The 16,679-nt window shown below is 31.8% G+C and overlaps 1 protein-coding gene, 1 long non-coding RNA gene and 1 pseudogene across 4 annotated transcripts; 2 read left to right on the top strand and 1 right to left on the bottom strand.

The window, feature by feature from the left end:
* Window positions 1–5,424: 5,424 nt before the first annotated feature.
* On the top strand, window positions 5,425–9,018 carry CYN (Cyanate hydratase). The gene is given in 4 exon segments (NM_001248706.2): window positions 5,425–5,722; window positions 6,712–6,783; window positions 7,958–8,066; window positions 8,738–9,018. Coding segments are annotated over 4 exon segments (498 nt in total). The 5' UTR covers window positions 5,425–5,453; the 3' UTR covers window positions 8,786–9,018.
* A 1,082-nt stretch (window positions 9,019–10,100) lies between these two features.
* Window positions 10,101–12,847, top strand: LOC100787348 (multiple organellar RNA editing factor 2, chloroplastic-like; annotated as a pseudogene). The gene is made up of 4 exons (XR_136851.5): window positions 10,101–10,609; window positions 11,239–11,336; window positions 11,432–11,497; window positions 12,428–12,847. The product of XR_136851.5 is annotated as a multiple organellar RNA editing factor 2, chloroplastic-like (transcript).
* On the bottom strand, window positions 12,841–15,836 carry LOC106794944 (uncharacterized). 2 transcript variants are annotated; one of them, XR_005886888.1, is made up of 4 exons: window positions 15,569–15,836; window positions 15,397–15,470; window positions 14,823–15,196; window positions 12,841–14,741 (listed from the first exon to the last, which is right to left on the bottom strand). It is a non-coding gene; the product is annotated as an uncharacterized lncRNA (long non-coding RNA). The 2 variants fall into 2 exon arrangements; XR_005886887.1 differs by having other exon boundaries at window positions 15,397–15,836.
* Between the last annotated feature and the right edge of the window lie 843 nt (window positions 15,837–16,679).

Raw genomic sequence — 16,679 nt, 5'->3', positions numbered from 1 at the left:
ACATTTTTGTTTGACATTGAATATAATGATTTTTACGGGCAGTTTGCATTAATCATTGTATTGAATCTTGAATTGTTCGTTTGGACAGTTTGGGAAGACTATATTTTTATGGTAGATCCATGTTTTAAGGTTAACATTATTTTGTTTAATTTGATAAAATTTCTGTACAATGTATTTCTAGTTGTTCTCTGAGTGTATACTTGATGAAATTTCGGTACAATGCAAAATGCCGCCAAAATTTCATCGAATTTAACAAAATAAGATTAACCTTGACGCATGAATCTATCATAAAAAAGTATTTTCTTGATGGGATAGAGCCACACCTTAAATGAAAAAGTGGGATTTCATGCATTGAATGAGTTTCGGAGTATGGTGGAGTTATTATTTAGATGGATCGAAGTTGGATGAATGAAAGTCGCTTGAGCCCTGTGTATGAGGAATGCGTGCAACAGTTCCTACAATTTGCTTCAGAAAGAAGTCGACCGGATGAAAACGAAAAGTTTTTTTTTTCGTGCATAAATTGTTTGAACGGGAGACGATAAAAAATGGACAACATACGAGAACATCCGTTGTGTGATGAAATTAAGAGGAATTATACGATGTGGATATGACATGGTGAATTGACAGACATGCAGATGTTAGTGCCAGTTAACATCGATTTTTTTAAAAAATCGATTTTGATATGTAGATTTATAATTTTCTTTTTTCATAATTCTTATCATATAACATCGACTATTTAAATAACCGATATTGTATTTATTAGTTAACATCGGTTTTGAAAAATAGATGTTAACGATATTACTTTCAACATCGATTAATAACCAATGTTGAAAATCTTAAATAATAGATGTAAAAATCTTATTTTCTAATAGTGATGTCATAGACACACAATCACATATTCATACCAAGTATTATTTGCACAATGGTGTGACAAAAGAGTTAGAGGCAATGATGCCAGGACACATGACTAGGTTTGTCTAGAAACACCATGCATGAATAGGGGCGAGCTACATGACTCACCCTAAATTTATGGTTATGCGAAGTTAGGGAAAACAAAGACATGACTCACCTTAAATTTATGGTTAAGTCAAGTTAGGGAAAGACACGAACAAAGAAATGAGTTATGACTTTTCATTCTCTCACTTTAATGTTTTTCGATATGAATACTTATATAATGTACTTAAAAGTGGTTCGATTTAGTGAAAATTATTAATCTCTTACATTATACTGAATCAAAGTTTGAACGATCCCTCTAAAAAAATGCACATATTTAACATTGGATTGTATTTTAAATAAGATTATTTGAAAAAAAAGAAAAATAATACATGGAAGAAAGGAGAAAAAACAGATTAGTATTCCTTACTTTTCATTATTGAAACCCTTTAGTTATAAAACCTCCTTGGAATTCAAGTTAACCTTTACTCATCCCCTTGACTAACCAATCCCGTCGAAAAAAAATGTAGTTTCGAAGTTTTTTTCCTGGAAAAGTTGTCTTTTGTTACTATATATATATATATATATATATATATATATATATATATATATATATATATATATATATATGATATTATGGGAAGTAAAGTCTATATTGTCGTATAGTGGGATTCATAGATTAATAGAGTAAATAGTTATAATTTTAATTAAAAAAATAATTATATAAATGTAATAAAATGTGAAGTTATTAAATTTTTAATAGTAAAAACTCAACCAATAATCGTAAGAACCTCGTAATTTAAGCTCTAAAATATATTTAATTTCACTTCAAATTATTCAAATCATTGTAAATTTTGTATAATCATATACCAGTGAGTGTTTCTCTCTAGTATCTAGAGTTGGGTATATAGGTTTGGCTCCATAGATGGTCTATTTAAACGTGCGTTAATTTGTCTTGATTTATTGAATTCGGTGGCTAAATAAGTTAGGATCCATGAGTTATTGGATCAACCCGCATAGTTTTTCTAAATATTTTATTGATTTTAAATATGAATTATTGTTTAATGTTATATTTTCATTAATCTTATGAAGTTTTTTTAGTTTTTATAAGTTTTTTGAGTTTTTAATTTTTTTACATTCAGTTATAGCCTACTAATTAACTCGCAGGTTAAGAGGACCTAACGCAAATTAGGCCACACAAAAAGATATACATTTAATTTAATGGATTAACTCAATGCAATCCATTTAATTGTGATGTGAACTATTGCGGCCAACCTAACCTAATCCGCGTAGCACCAAAGTTCTTTGAATTTTGTAGGCAAAGTTTGTTGTGATAACTACATGCAGTTGCAAGTCTATTCTTCAATCTTCATGAAAATTAATGGTGCAATTAAGTGTCAGCTGTTTCAAGCTATGTTATGACTTCATTCAGCCACGGATTCACACTTAAATAAAGGTTGTACCATACATCTTATTACTTTTAAAAAATTAAATATAAATATCATGCATGTATATATTTTATTTTTCCTAATTTTATATATTTGCATCCTTTGTTTCTAATTTTTCTCTTATTTCGGGATAATATTATTAATTTTTATTTTTTAAAATGGATTATTCCTCTGACTTTAAGGTTCTAGATCCCTGGTTGACTCCACTTATGACAGTCCATGTATTTAAATACAAGTATAGAGAAAATGTGCATAGAAATCTCCCATACACGGGTGTGGCTGAAAATGATTTTACTCTATGTTAACGTAGGAGTTGAAAGTTTTCAGAACATGCTAAAGAACAATTGAATGAAGAGCTGATTGCAATGAAGGTGTTTTTTTTTTTCTTTTTTTTTTTTCTGAAAGAACAACAAGAAGGTTTGTTCAATGTTATTCCGCAAAATTTGTCACAAAGTTACATTTCAAAATTTTTTTAAAAAAAAAACTTGTAAAAGTATTTGCAAATTGTTCAACACCAATCCAAGAAAAATTTCCCATTGCTCTATCTAACTCAGCACGATTCCTCCTGCTCCTTCAGGGAGTAAGAACATCTCCATCCTAGCGTTTTTTATTTTTTATTTATACATTTTAAATGGATCTCACTATTATACACTAATATCACTCATTTTTACTTTTTACAACTTACATAATTTTTCTCTCCAACTTAGTAACTTTACATTTTTTACTAAATGAGTTACGCAAATAATTTCACATTCTTATAATATTTTATCACATAGACTCCAACGATCAAATTAATTAATAGGTGAATGTGTGAAAATTGTGTGAATAAGTATTTTCCCAGTTCCTTCTTTTCTCTTTTCTCCTTTATACTCAATGTTCGTTCCATGAACTGTGTAATTCTTGTTTCTTTACATTGTAATGATCTGATCAAATACAACTTGTGATTGTTACAGATCACAGCTAATTGATGCATGTGCAGGTAGACTGGTGTTGTTGAAGATTTTGTAGTTGGCCTCCCCATGAAGATATTCATACTGTTTTCCCAGTGGCCTTGTTCTTGAAACCATATGTGCTCAGATTTCTGTTCACATTGGAAAAGTTTTGAAATGCATAAAATTTTAGTGAAGGAAACGAAATACAACATAAAACAGAACATGCTCAGATTTTAGCTGCATGCTGCCAAGCAGAACAAGCTAGAAAAGACTAAAGCTGAACCCTTTTTGGATTGGATAAATGCATAGCAATAGCATGAGTATGAAGTTCACAGAAATATAATTAACTTTTGAGTGAAATTTATTAAAAACCATTATATTTTGTGGGCCTCACTTTTTTTAATAAATTCCATAATTTTATAGTTTTTAATAAAGTTTTTAACTTATGTTAAAATCTGTGTTAGAATAAATGTGTTGTTAATAGTCTTGTATAATTAATCAGAACACCGCTCGTTCCGACCAATGACTGACTAGTGTCTAGTTTCACTTAATAGGAATAAGGATTATGCTAGAAAATTGGGTGGAAGAAAAGAGATTAAAGAAAAAAAATCCAATATTATCATAAAAGCAGAGTGAAAATGGTGACAATTTTTCCATATCAACAATTAATTGGTATGGATATATTTTTAATCAGCATTGTCGCTGAAATTCATCAGTATTAAAATAAAAAGTCGCTTATCATTTGCCTTTTTTTTCCCACTCATATACTCTATTTTTATGGAATTAGGATGTATGTTAAGTACTTTAAAAAATGACGGGTTAATTAATTAATTATTCTTTAGTGTGTATCTGTACGAGTAACTATAACACTTAGCCAGTAGTTATGACATAACTAATAAAAGTAAAGTAGTTGGACATAGGATACAAGAAATTAGCAAAGGCGTTGAATTTTTTTTTTAAACTTTCATTATTTAAATATCTAACTTTTAATGAATAAATATTTAATAAATAATAAATTTTGCACGTAAAATTAAAATTGAATTTTATTTCAAATAATACAGCATAGAAATATGTTTGTTTATAACTTGTTTATTTATTTTTCAAATTTTGAAAGACTTTTTGATTTACTAAGCACAATAACAATCAAACATAACTCACAATAATAATTTCACAATAAGAAAAGAATAAACACATCAAATATAATAATAATCAAAAGTAATCAAATTTCATAACTAATATATATATATATATATATATATATATATATATATATATATATATATATATATATTATACAACTAGTATGTATATATATATAATTTTTTTACTGGAAATAGTATATTTATTATTATATATTATTAATAATATATATTTTCACAAAAAATATATTATTTTAAAATCAGGATCCTCTCCCTCCCTGATTCGATCCTGATTTTTTTTTTTTGTCATCAATTAACATTGATATAGCAAAGGAATAGACCAAAGTCAAACTTACCAAAAAATGAAACTTAAAATGAAAATTAAATGGGAAATACAAGCAAGGAAACAAACATAAACATAATAAAAGAAATAGTACAGTATATCAAATATGATCCCTGGATTTGACATAAAATTGTAATTGAAGGTATGATTTTATCTTAAAATATGGGAAAATTTAATTGGATGTGAAATAAAAATTTTCATATATTTTCTGGTAAAAAACTATCAAATACCCTCCATCCTTTCTCATTTCTAAAATTATAAAAATAATAATAAAAAACTTAAATATTTTTTTAATCTTTATAATTTAATATTTGTAATCACACAGGGAGGCATAGATGCCTGTGGATAATTTCCTTTTCAAAATTGCTTGATTGATTAAACACAAGAAAATTTGTGTTTGACTTCTTTTACTTTATTAAACTTAACGACCGACACTTCAAACTCAAATCAAATACTTCGTGTGTGTTCAGTTTAACTCTAAAAAATAAATTATAAATCTAAAATTAATTTCAAAATTAATATAAAGTTAAAACAATTAAATTGTAAGTTGAAACAACTAACTAAATTCTATAATAAATAGATAATTTGGAAATCAATTAATTGAAATGGGTAGTAATATATAAGAAGATGATAAGGGGAAGCGAAGCATGTAGGTGTGATGGAGCAGAAGAAGGCAAAGATAGTGGCAGAGCTCCAAGCTGTGAAGCACAACAGTGGCAAGTCCTACAATCAGTTAGCGGAGGAGACTGGACTCACCAACGTCTATGTTGCTCAGCTTCTCAGGAGACAGGCTCAGCTCAATCCCCAAACTGCCCCTCTACTTCGGGCAGCGCTGCCCGACCTGCCCCAAGACCTTGTTTCTGAGATGATGAGACCCCCTTTGAGGTCTTATGACCCTAATCTCATCCAAGACCCCACTGTCTATAGGTGCCTCTTCACATGTCATTTTTACTTGTCTAGTTATTCTTTGTGTGAAAGGTTGGATTTTTTACTTCTGAGGTGAAATGGGTTCTTTCAATATAATCATGATTCAATTCGTCGATTGCTCTTTTTTTTTTTTTAGTATTTATTGCATTTTAAGTCTCTCACTTATAGCAAGTCTGCAATTTTGGTCTTAGGTTTCAATTCTGTGAATTGGGTCCTTCCAGTTTTTAATGCCTGGTATGCCAAGCCAGCTAATTCTGGTAAATATTGGATGGAGGAACCTGACTGTGAATGAAAGAAAATCTGATGGACCCAATTGGGGTGTAATAAAGAATCTGGGGACCAAAATTGCATAATCTTGTAATTTAAGAGACTAACTAAGACTCTTTATTATTATTATTATTATTAATATTCACTCAATCATGTGAGGTTTTCAATAATGTGTCAAAGCATGATTGTAAACATGTGAAAACCTTATGTACTGATGATGATGTATTAGCATTAAACGCCACAATTTAATTTTTATGTAGCTAGTTTAAAGATTGTAAAAATAAGAGATGGGAAATCGTAAGTTTTGGTTCTCATATGTGCCTCTGCTGATGATCAAGCTGTTGTGGAGTAAACATACATTTGTTGTCTTGTCTTTGGTGCAATGGCCAAATGGGTATGGGAGGTTGTCGTGTTAACATGACATTATGATGAATGTTTAGATGTAAATTTGTCGGTGAGCGATGTCAAAATGTCATTTTTTTTAACTGTCATGGGTGTCTTTAAGTAGACATGTTTCTGTTTCTTCAAAGGGTTTATGTCATTTTGAGGAGTTTAGGACATACTCTTATGAAACCAAAGTGATCAACATGTATGCACATGGTAGTTCTGTTGTAACATGTTTTTGAGGATTCTAATGTTGGAAATATGTCAAGTGTAATGCATATCAACTTCCTTTTATATATATTTAATTTGTTGGGTTATGCTGATCTTCTATTTCATAGGTTGAATGAAGCTGTTATGCATTTTGGGGAGAGCATCAAAGAAATAATCAATGAGGAGTTTGGTGATGGGATGTAAGTTTCAATTACATAATGATATATTTCTCATGAATGCTCAAGATGAAGTTGTTTGGTGTTTTTCTATATATGACTTGAGTTGAGTGTATCATGTTTTCTTGTTCATTCAGCTTTAAAGCTAATTGATGAGAAAAGATTGTTTTTTTTGAAGATTTGATAAGAAAAGATATATTGGTTTAAGGAAATGCTCAACATTTTTGTTTTGATACTTGGTCCCTGTCCGAAATAAATTTCTCTATCTCCATTAAATATAAACTCCTGCTGTTAAAACCTAGTTTTATTTTCTGATCTTGCAGTAGGTTACACATGTTGTTTATGCTTAAGCTTTGAAGCAAACTGTACACTAAATGTGTGTTGATACTAGTTGATAAAACAAGACTTCTATGTTATGCAACTTAGGCAAGCTGCAGAAATGGTTAGAGAGAATCTTCAATGGATAGTACATTATGTATAGATATTCCTATGATTGTGGTTATCCCATTTGCTATCACTGTTCCAGCAATTTTAACCATCAATAATTGAAGGCTTAAATACTTGAAAACACTGACTAATTATTCTCAGGAAGTCAGGATGTCTGGACTTTTAGGTGTATATGATCTGTGAATATATATGGCATAATATTTTTTTTCTTAATTTTCAAAAAACCTCATTTGCTGCTTGTTTCTACTTCAACTAAAAAGAAAAGAAAAAAGAATTCTGTCTGAAGAAGAAATAATATGGCAATAATCTAAGTCTTTAGTCTCAATAAACAGATGACATTTTAGAACCTCTTGCATAATAAAAGTGAAAAACCTAGAGCCAAGGAAAATATCGTATTATAAAAAGATTTGAAATTAAAGGGTTTTGATTAATGGAGCCAAGACACCCAGAGACTGGGAAAGATAATTTGCTTTCAACATAGCCATTCGTAAAGGTTTTGTGGTGCTTATCACAATCACATCCATTATACTATGTTAGGTAGCCCCAATTATCAGTTAGTTATAACAGGTGAGTTCCCCATTAGTTAGTTACATTAGAATGGAACAGGATTACTATAGTGAGCTTATGAGATTGATGTTAGAGGCGATAAAAAATGCCATACCCAAAGCAGCGTAAATAAATGTATAAATACTACTGTCTGATTATCTTTGAAGAATTTCTCTCATTATTTATTTGTCCATTTCATGTTTAGCATGTCAGCAATAGATTTCTACTGCTCGGTTGATAAAATTAAAGGAGTAGATGGGAAGGATCGTGTGGTATTGACATTTGATGGGAAATATTTGCCACATTCAGAACAGGTCAGTTGCTTCTTAGTCCTTTTTTTCTGTGAGATAGAGAACAATAATCAATAAAAGGAATGGAAAAGGAAAAAGAACTAAGAAAAAAATGCTAATGCTTGATGACAGTAGGTAGCAGAAGCAGAAAATTGGCAGCAATGTTGATTAAGAATATATCATTGCCAATTAATTGTTGATAAGGAAAAGTTGTCATCATATTCATTCTGATATTATAATAGTATTGGATTCTTTTTTTTCTTTTAAACTTTTGGTTTTTGTCCTCTTTCTTCCACTCAAATCTAGGATGATCCTAATTCTTATTAATTATAGAGGAATGTTAGCAACACACCATATCAGACTCTTTCTAAGAAACTCTATTATTGGTTAAAATTTATTGAAAATTACAAAATCATGGAGCTCAGTAAATCAGAAGTGAGATATACAAAATTCTGTGATTTTCAATAAATTTTAGTCAATAATAAAAAGCGTGTTACAGAGCATGTTCTTAATATATATTTTTTAATTATATTTCTGTGACCTTCTTACTCTTGCAATTGCTATGCATCTATGATCTATCCTATCCAAAAACTGTTTTGCTTGCGTCTTTTCGTTCGTGTTCTGCTTGGGAAGCAGTTAATGCATTATGTTGTGTTTCCTTTCCTTCACTTAAATTTTATGCATAATGTGAACAGAAATCTGAGCACATGGTTTCAAGAACAAGGCCACTGGGAAAACAGTGAGTATCTTCATTGGAGGACCAACTACGCAATCTTCAACACCAGTCTACCTGCACATGAATTATCATTGATCTGTAACAACCACAAGTTGTATTTGATCAGTGCTATTTTGTGTTGTCTATAGAAAAACATTGGAAGAGAAAAATAAAAGTGTTTAAGATTTATAAATAATAAAAAGTAGTTGGCCATGCATATTTATACAATGTTTTATGGCTTTGGATATTTCATGACACTTGCACCATGTATTTTAATGCCAGTTAATTATAAGATGGAGAAGCTTGTATTGTGCTTGGTTGAGCAAGTCAAATAAACATAATAATATTCATTTTATCCATCTTTATTCTGCCTCGTGTTGTAAAATTTGCAAACCTTGAGATAGCGAGTTAAGTTTACTTTGTTTCTGACATTATTTTTTGAGAAATTATAGAGACACTTGCTCTAATACTTTTTTTTCCAATGATTTCTCTATGATTTAAATTTCTAAAAAAGTTAACAATTTTTTGGGTCTCACTTATCATTAATGTTTATATAATTAATGATACTATCTCCTATTTTATGAGTTTAATGACTAATTGACTATGCTATGATTTTAAAGATGATCACTACAAAAGTTAACAAATTTATTATTATCATATTATATTATGTGATTTTACTATATTTCTCTTTTGTCATTCAAATCTTTTCTAGAATGATTAATATTTTTTTTATTGAGGAATTATTGCAATTTTACTCATGCATAGGCCTATACTCAGTCAATCCAAAAATATATGTTAATAATACATTTTTTAACATATATTTATTAGAGAAAAATAGTTATGCACTCACCTCATAAACAATTTCACATAGTCATTTAATTATAATTCATTATTTATGATAAATTTATTAATTTTTAAAATAATTATCTTAAAATAATTCAAACGATGATATTTGATTAGATGATATTTGATTAGATGGTGCTATAAAATTATTTTACATTGTTAATATATAAACATTAAATTCTTTTTACTATTAATTGAATTTTATTAAATATTACAATTTTTTTAACATATTAATTTAATGAGTTTTGTTCATGATTTTGTAATTTATAATAAATTATATAATGAGTACAAATATATAATAATAATAATAATATATTAACCGTGTAAAATAGTCTTACAAAGATAACAAGATAAAAAATCAATAAAATTTATCATAAAAGGTATTTTTTGATTGAATCACAATATAAGATTATTTTATGCTAAAATTAATGCAAGTATCTTTGCTCTCTAATTCCAGGATATTTTTTGGTGCCTTGATATACAAATATGAAGATGTGTCTGCTAACTCATTCACGATGTATGTGTATATTTGTAACTGATCAAAAGAAGATAGATTATCGGTTAAATAGATGGTTTGAAAAACCTTATTCTACGCCACCCTTTTGGATTAGCATAACAGAGACATCCATCCTCAGTCATTCGCAATGGCCCGACGACTCCTTCCACTCACCTCCCTCCGCCACCTCTCCATCGCCGCCTCGCGTCGCCTCCTCTCCTCTGCACTCCCCGTCGCTCCCCGCCCCTATCCGCCCCTCACCGCCCGCTTCGCCGTCGTCCGGTGCCTCTGCAACCGCCCCGGAGACTCGGCGTACTCGCCCCTGAACACGGGAAAGCCCACCTCCATCTTGTCGTCGATCACGGAGCGCCCTCCGACGGACATGGCGCCCCTGTTCCCGGGCTGCGACTACCATCACTGGCTCGTCGTCATCCACAAGCCCGGCGGCGAAGGCGCTACCAAGCAACAGATGATAGATTGCTACGTTCAAACCCTCGCCAAGGTTCTTGGCAGGTCGAGTTCCCCCTCTCTTGTTCTTCCAATTTCAGTTTTTGTTGTTTCCATTTATATATCTCTTTGATTAGGTTATTAACTTCTTCTTTTTTAAGTCTTGAGATTTTAAAAACAAAAAAAATTCACTCTGTTTTACGTGTTTTTTAATTTTAATTAATTTTGGTTTAATGTGCTTCTGGGTTGCGCTTAAGGATTGGAAATTTCATATTTTTATTGGTTTTTTTTTTTTAAATTTATTAGGTTATTGGGTTTTTTTTTTGGTTTAACCGTAGAAAACTGGGTTCTTGGCATGTCTCGCTTCCTCCTATTTGCTATCTGAAATTGAAACCCTTGAAATGGGTTCTTGGCAAGATTGAAAGTTTATTCTTTTTTTTTCAGGGTGTTTTATTGGGTTTCTGGGTTGCGCTGGTTTTTTTTTTTTAATGTTTGATTTTAGTTTTAGTTTATTGGGTATTCTTGTGAGCTGTGGTTTATTTATTTGTTAAGCATGGAAAAATGAATTCTTCTGTTTTTTGTTAATTAAAATGGTTGAATGTTTTAATTAGGTTTAGCTTATTTGGTGTTTTTTTTTAATCATCGAAATAGGAAACAGCTTGTGATAATGTGGGGTTTCTGATGTTGGTTTTCAGTGAAGAGGAAGCTAAGAAAAAGATTTACAATGTTTCCTGTGAGAGGTACTTCGCATTTGGATGTGACATTGATGAGGAGACATCGAATAAGCTGGAAGGTCTGTCATGGATGTGTTGTAATTTTGTGCCTTTATTGTTAGCACTTACATTTTGTTGCTTTAATATTCAAACTTTTTCGTTTCTCTTCAATTAGGTTTGCCTGGAGTTTTGTTTGTTCTCCCAGATTCATATGTAGATCCTGAACACAAAGACTATGGAGGTGAGAATTTAAGGATGTGTTGGCTTTTAACTCTTTTCATCACAGCCACCATTTTTCTTGCAATTCTAGAAGATTGGTTATATGTTATCGGTCTAAGACTCTAAGTTTCAATCTGGAATTCCCGTCGAAGTAATAAAATGTCGAGTGTCCTGTGCTCCTATCCCTGTTGACTAGGATAGTTAGTGTGTCACACTAGGTTTAGCTTTGATAGTTTGAGGATTTGAGTGCTGACTGCTAACCAACATAGTGAAATGTGGCATGACTGCATGAGTTTCGACGTTTCCATTTAATTTGTTTTCTTTGAAATGTCAGTCCATCTTCTGCAAGATAGCTAGGGTGCCTTACAACTTGCAAGGTTTGGCTTGATGTATGGACTTACATCAAATGTCTCTCTTTAACTGTTCTCTACTCTTTATATACTTTGTGGAGATGCAGATCAGTGGGAGATGAAACATATAGCTATGAAGATGCATTATCATTGCTATGTAAAAAATAGCTGTCCACAACATTTAGGTTGTCCTAGGTTTGCAGTCTGTTCAAATTACATCAATTTTTTATATTAAAATTCTCCCTTTATACATAGTCCATCTTGGCAAAGCTAATAACTCATTCTGAGTAATGTCTAGCTTTGAATGCTAATGGACTGACAGAATTTCCCTTCTATCCTGTTCTGTTGCTTCATCAACTATGTAGTTGCAGAATCATTGGAGTTGATACATCAGATCGCATAATATCCCGCTACATACACTCCTTCATTAGAGGCTTTAGTTCCTTGTTTTTGTTTGTTTGTATGATAAATCAAAGGTCCTATGTTTTTCTTTACAAAATTTTGTTTTGTCCTTTTATAGAACAACCACTAGTTTATCCTTTTCTATTATTTACCATTACTGATGAGGTTGGTAATTCTTTCCAAATATATTAATTGCGCAGGTGAATTATTTGTGAATGGAGAGATTGTGCAGAGACCACCTGAAAGACAGAGAAGAGTGGAGCCGCAGCCACAAAGGCAACAGGACAGACCAAGATACAATGATAGAACAAGGTATGTTCGACGCAGAGAAAACACAAAATGAAGGAGCAAGCGGATAATAAGAGGAGGGAGGAGAGGGATGTTGAAGATATGGAAGAGTGGATTCTGCACTATTATTGTAGTGTAGCCTTTGGATGCCTACTATTTCTGGTGGTACTTGAATATGCTAGTAGTTAAACTAGTAGTATATGAATATGTTAGTAGTTAAACCAGTGTTGATGTTGGCTTTATTCTTTATCATCTTTTCCATGGGAGAGTGTTGAACATATAGCATATAATATATCTCTATGCAGTGTTACTGTTTTGTACACTGCTTCTTACGCTTTGTGTCTTTTGCTTGAAGGAAATCAGTTGCCACGAATGTTGTTTATGCTTCCTATCCAATTTATCAACAGAGGAAAAGAAAAGAAAATTAGCAAATATGTCAATTGAGGTTTTACTACTTAATGAAATTGGTTCTAATAGCAAATAATTGTCTCACTTTTAGCTTCAAGTAAATGTCAAATGTTTTTTATCTGTATTTTGGGAGAATTATAAGTTAGCTGCAAAATATATGGTCAAAGGAAGAAAAAGAAGGGATAATTAACTTTTTAGGCCTTCATTTTATATAGGTTTTCAATTTTAGTCCCTAAATTGTTTTTGACCGGGTTTGGTGCCTCATAAATTTGTCTGTTCCACATTTTTGGTCTTTGCACTTAACATGAACCATAATGTGATATTTACATAAGCATCTGATGCGGCATTGATAATGTGATATTCACATAATCTGATGCTGCATGTCATGTAGAGATTAAACATATAGCTAATGGACCTAATTATTTTTTATTTTTTAATCTCTCAAAAAAAATAATTTGATCATATTTAGTCCCTGATTAAAATCTTTGACTATTTTTAGCACCTCAAAAATTTTCTGTTTGTATTTTTGTCCCTCTCATTAGTTTAGGCCATTTAGCATTATCGTGTTGGTTAAAAAGTAGAGATCTCAGTGGTTAAATACCTCGGCTATTGTTATTTTTTTCCGAAACACCTCGGCTATTGCTATTTTTTTTATTTTTTTTGAGAAAAACCTCGGCTATTGCTATGTTCAGTTACAATGTTAATTTTTTATTATTATTACATCATGCTTAGACTTTGGACTTCCTTATTTCAATATTTAGTAAATTGAGAAAGGCCTATTGTCTTTTGTTTTTCTAATGTTCAGTTACAATGTTCTTATATTATTCTACAGGGAGGTTTTTGCTATAGTCATAGTTAGATCTAAATGTCCAACAGACTTGGATATAAACACTTATGTAGTGGTGTTAAATATCTAGAGGGAGAATTTTGTTGGTTATAGTAATTTTATCAAATTTGAATGAGATTGTCTTTAGTGGAAGATACTTGTGATCTAGAAAAGAAAAGAAAAACACCTATGTATATGTGATTATGACTTGAATAACAATTAGAATGTAATAATACCACTTAGTGATAAAAAACAACCCTGTCCTTGCAACTGAATCGGCAATGTTGTAAATACAAATGGGTGTTTTCAAGTTAGCATTTTAGAAACACCCATTAATCTAGTGTACCATATAATTGTGTGAAGCTTTAAACATGATAACTGATATTTGAATTAACAACACTGCCAAGTTTTACCAAAACAATAAGGGTAATCTTTAGAGTACATCAAAATTGAAAGATTCACATCCAAATAAGTCACGTTGTCTGCATGCAAATCTTTCAAGAATCCATGTGGCCACTTACATCCAAAAAAATAGAACCTCTAAGGACCACATGACTTACTCACAACCAAATTAGACTTAAAAGACCACCAAAATAATTAGATCTAAATTCAAAACTGAAGACATTGTAAAAGTTCATAATATCCCCAACACCAATATCATAATAAGTCAAAAGTCTTCCAAAAAATCTGACAGCCACCAACATCTTGGACAGTCTCCTCTCTGCTTTTACCTATTAATTATCCTTGACGAAGAAACAACTTTGTGCAAACAAAATGTTCCCGCTGAGTTTCGGTGAGCTGTGGTGGAGTTTCGGCGCTCTGTGGATGAGTTAAATGTTTTGGCTGAGTTCCGGTGAGTTGTGGCTGAGTTAAATGTTCCGACTGAGTTCTGGTGAGTTGTGGCTGACTTCTGATGAGCTGTCTACCTCTCTCCTTTTGTTCCTCATCTTAATGGAATCTCCGATCTCCTACTCCAATGTTGGAGGAAGTGCCTGCAAAAAGGACTCAGACGATTAAGTCAGTCAAGCCCAAGGTGTTTTGTGCATCTATGTATGGAGTGATTGAAAACGTACCTTATTGTGTTTTCTTTGGGTCTATATATACATGTCCAACCTTGAGGAGGTTAGACTAACTAACTAATCCTCTAAGCATCATGCGTGATCATAGGGAGCTAGTGGTCACCAAGCTTTGAGTTCATTACGAGTGATAGAGTCTTATGTGTCATCCGACCACGATGGGGACCTTGGTCTTATGATCACATGCCGAGTTCATAGGCTGTAAGGTACACAAAACATAACAATCAATTGGTAATTTGCAAAGGTCAATCCATACCAATTATATTGACTCATACAAAGCTTCAGTTTTTTAGCCTTCAGACAGTTCTTGGGCTTTATTCATATTTGGATGCAACTGCTGTTCACCATCACCTTGATTTGGTGCAGAAGTCCTGCCATGAAAATGCAAGTAAATCAAATAATTAGATGATAATAAGTAGATGTGGATTAAGCAATAGACTGGGATGATTTAATCTAACCATTTTTTATGCTAAGTTCATCCAATTCTTTGCCAAATTTGCAACAGAGTTGATAAAAAATGTAAAAACTGTACATCCTTTAAAAAAAAAAAAAAGTAAAAAGTGCGGTTTACCTTTGGTATATTTCCTTTAGTCTTCAGTGTTGATTTATTATTTCCCCTAGTTGACCTTGCAGTTGGCTTAGCAACTTTTTTTTTCCCAGACATATAGCAAGCATCAATTTACATTAAAAAAATGAAAAATTGCAATAAACTGATGTCTGTTACATGGTGAGGCAAAAGTTACCTTTGGTGGAGGAATCACACTTGAATTGGCAGCAACATCTTTTGCTTGATTAAGAATAACAATTGAACTGGCAGCAACCTTTTTTGCTTGAGCAGGATCCACACTTGAACTAGAGTTACCTTGATTTGGTTCAACATGATTGACATTTGCATTAGAAGCACCTTGATTTGGATCAGCAGGATTGACACTTGGGCTGACACCAACTTGATTTGGATCAGTACATTGAAAAGTTTGTGGTTGAGAACCATCCACATTTTTCTATTTGAGGTCGAGGAGGTGGCATTTTTCATGTTTTCAAATTATGACCTAATTGATGACATCTGCTACATCTATTAACAATGTTAATTCTCCTTAATTCTCTTGGATTTGAACCTTCTTCTCGCTCTCTCCTCCTAAGTTTTTTTTAGCCTACCAGACCCTTTTATGTAAAGGGGTGGCAACAACTCTTCATTAGTTTTTTGCCACCTTTTCTGACCATGAATAGGAGAAATGACCTGTTCATAACATAATTTATACAACTCCTTCTTGTAGTATGTGTACATAATCCTGTGTTGTCCCCTCCTTAAAACTAATGGTTGAACATGCATGTCTACATGGTATTCCAGTTAAATCCCAACAAATTGCATGAACATAAGCGTTTGTCTAAATTGACAATAAAGTTATCAGTAAAGGAACTATTTGTGTGCTTGGGACTGATATATTTTTCATGGCTACTAGACTTATGAAGAAAAGGAAAAACATGATTACCTTTGTCGCTTTAAAGGATCCTGCACTGCAACTAGGATGGATAAAGTCTCACACTCCTTCTCAAGTTCTCTAGTTTTCCTCTATTTGATGTCATAGATACTTACTAGGTATAACTTTAACAAATATACTTTATTATCTTAGCTGTGTTATGGATCTTGTTTTTTAATTTTGGTTGTGTTATGCATCTTGGTCACTAATTTTGGTTGTTATGGATCTTGGTTATGTTATGAATCTTCTTTTCTTCTTCAAATCTCCCATTTCATTTTGTTGTGTGTTATGAATCTTGGTTTTAATTGTACTTCCATCTCACTTGAAGGAAATCAATTGCTTCAAATGCCGTTTATGCTTCCAATCTGATTTACTA

Source organism: Glycine max, chromosome 10 (genome assembly GCF_000004515.6).
Source record: "Glycine max cultivar Williams 82 chromosome 10, Glycine_max_v4.0, whole genome shotgun sequence".
Lineage (NCBI taxonomy): Eukaryota > Viridiplantae > Streptophyta > Magnoliopsida > Fabales > Fabaceae > Glycine > Glycine max.
This window is presented reverse-complemented; position numbering and strand designations above follow the sequence as displayed.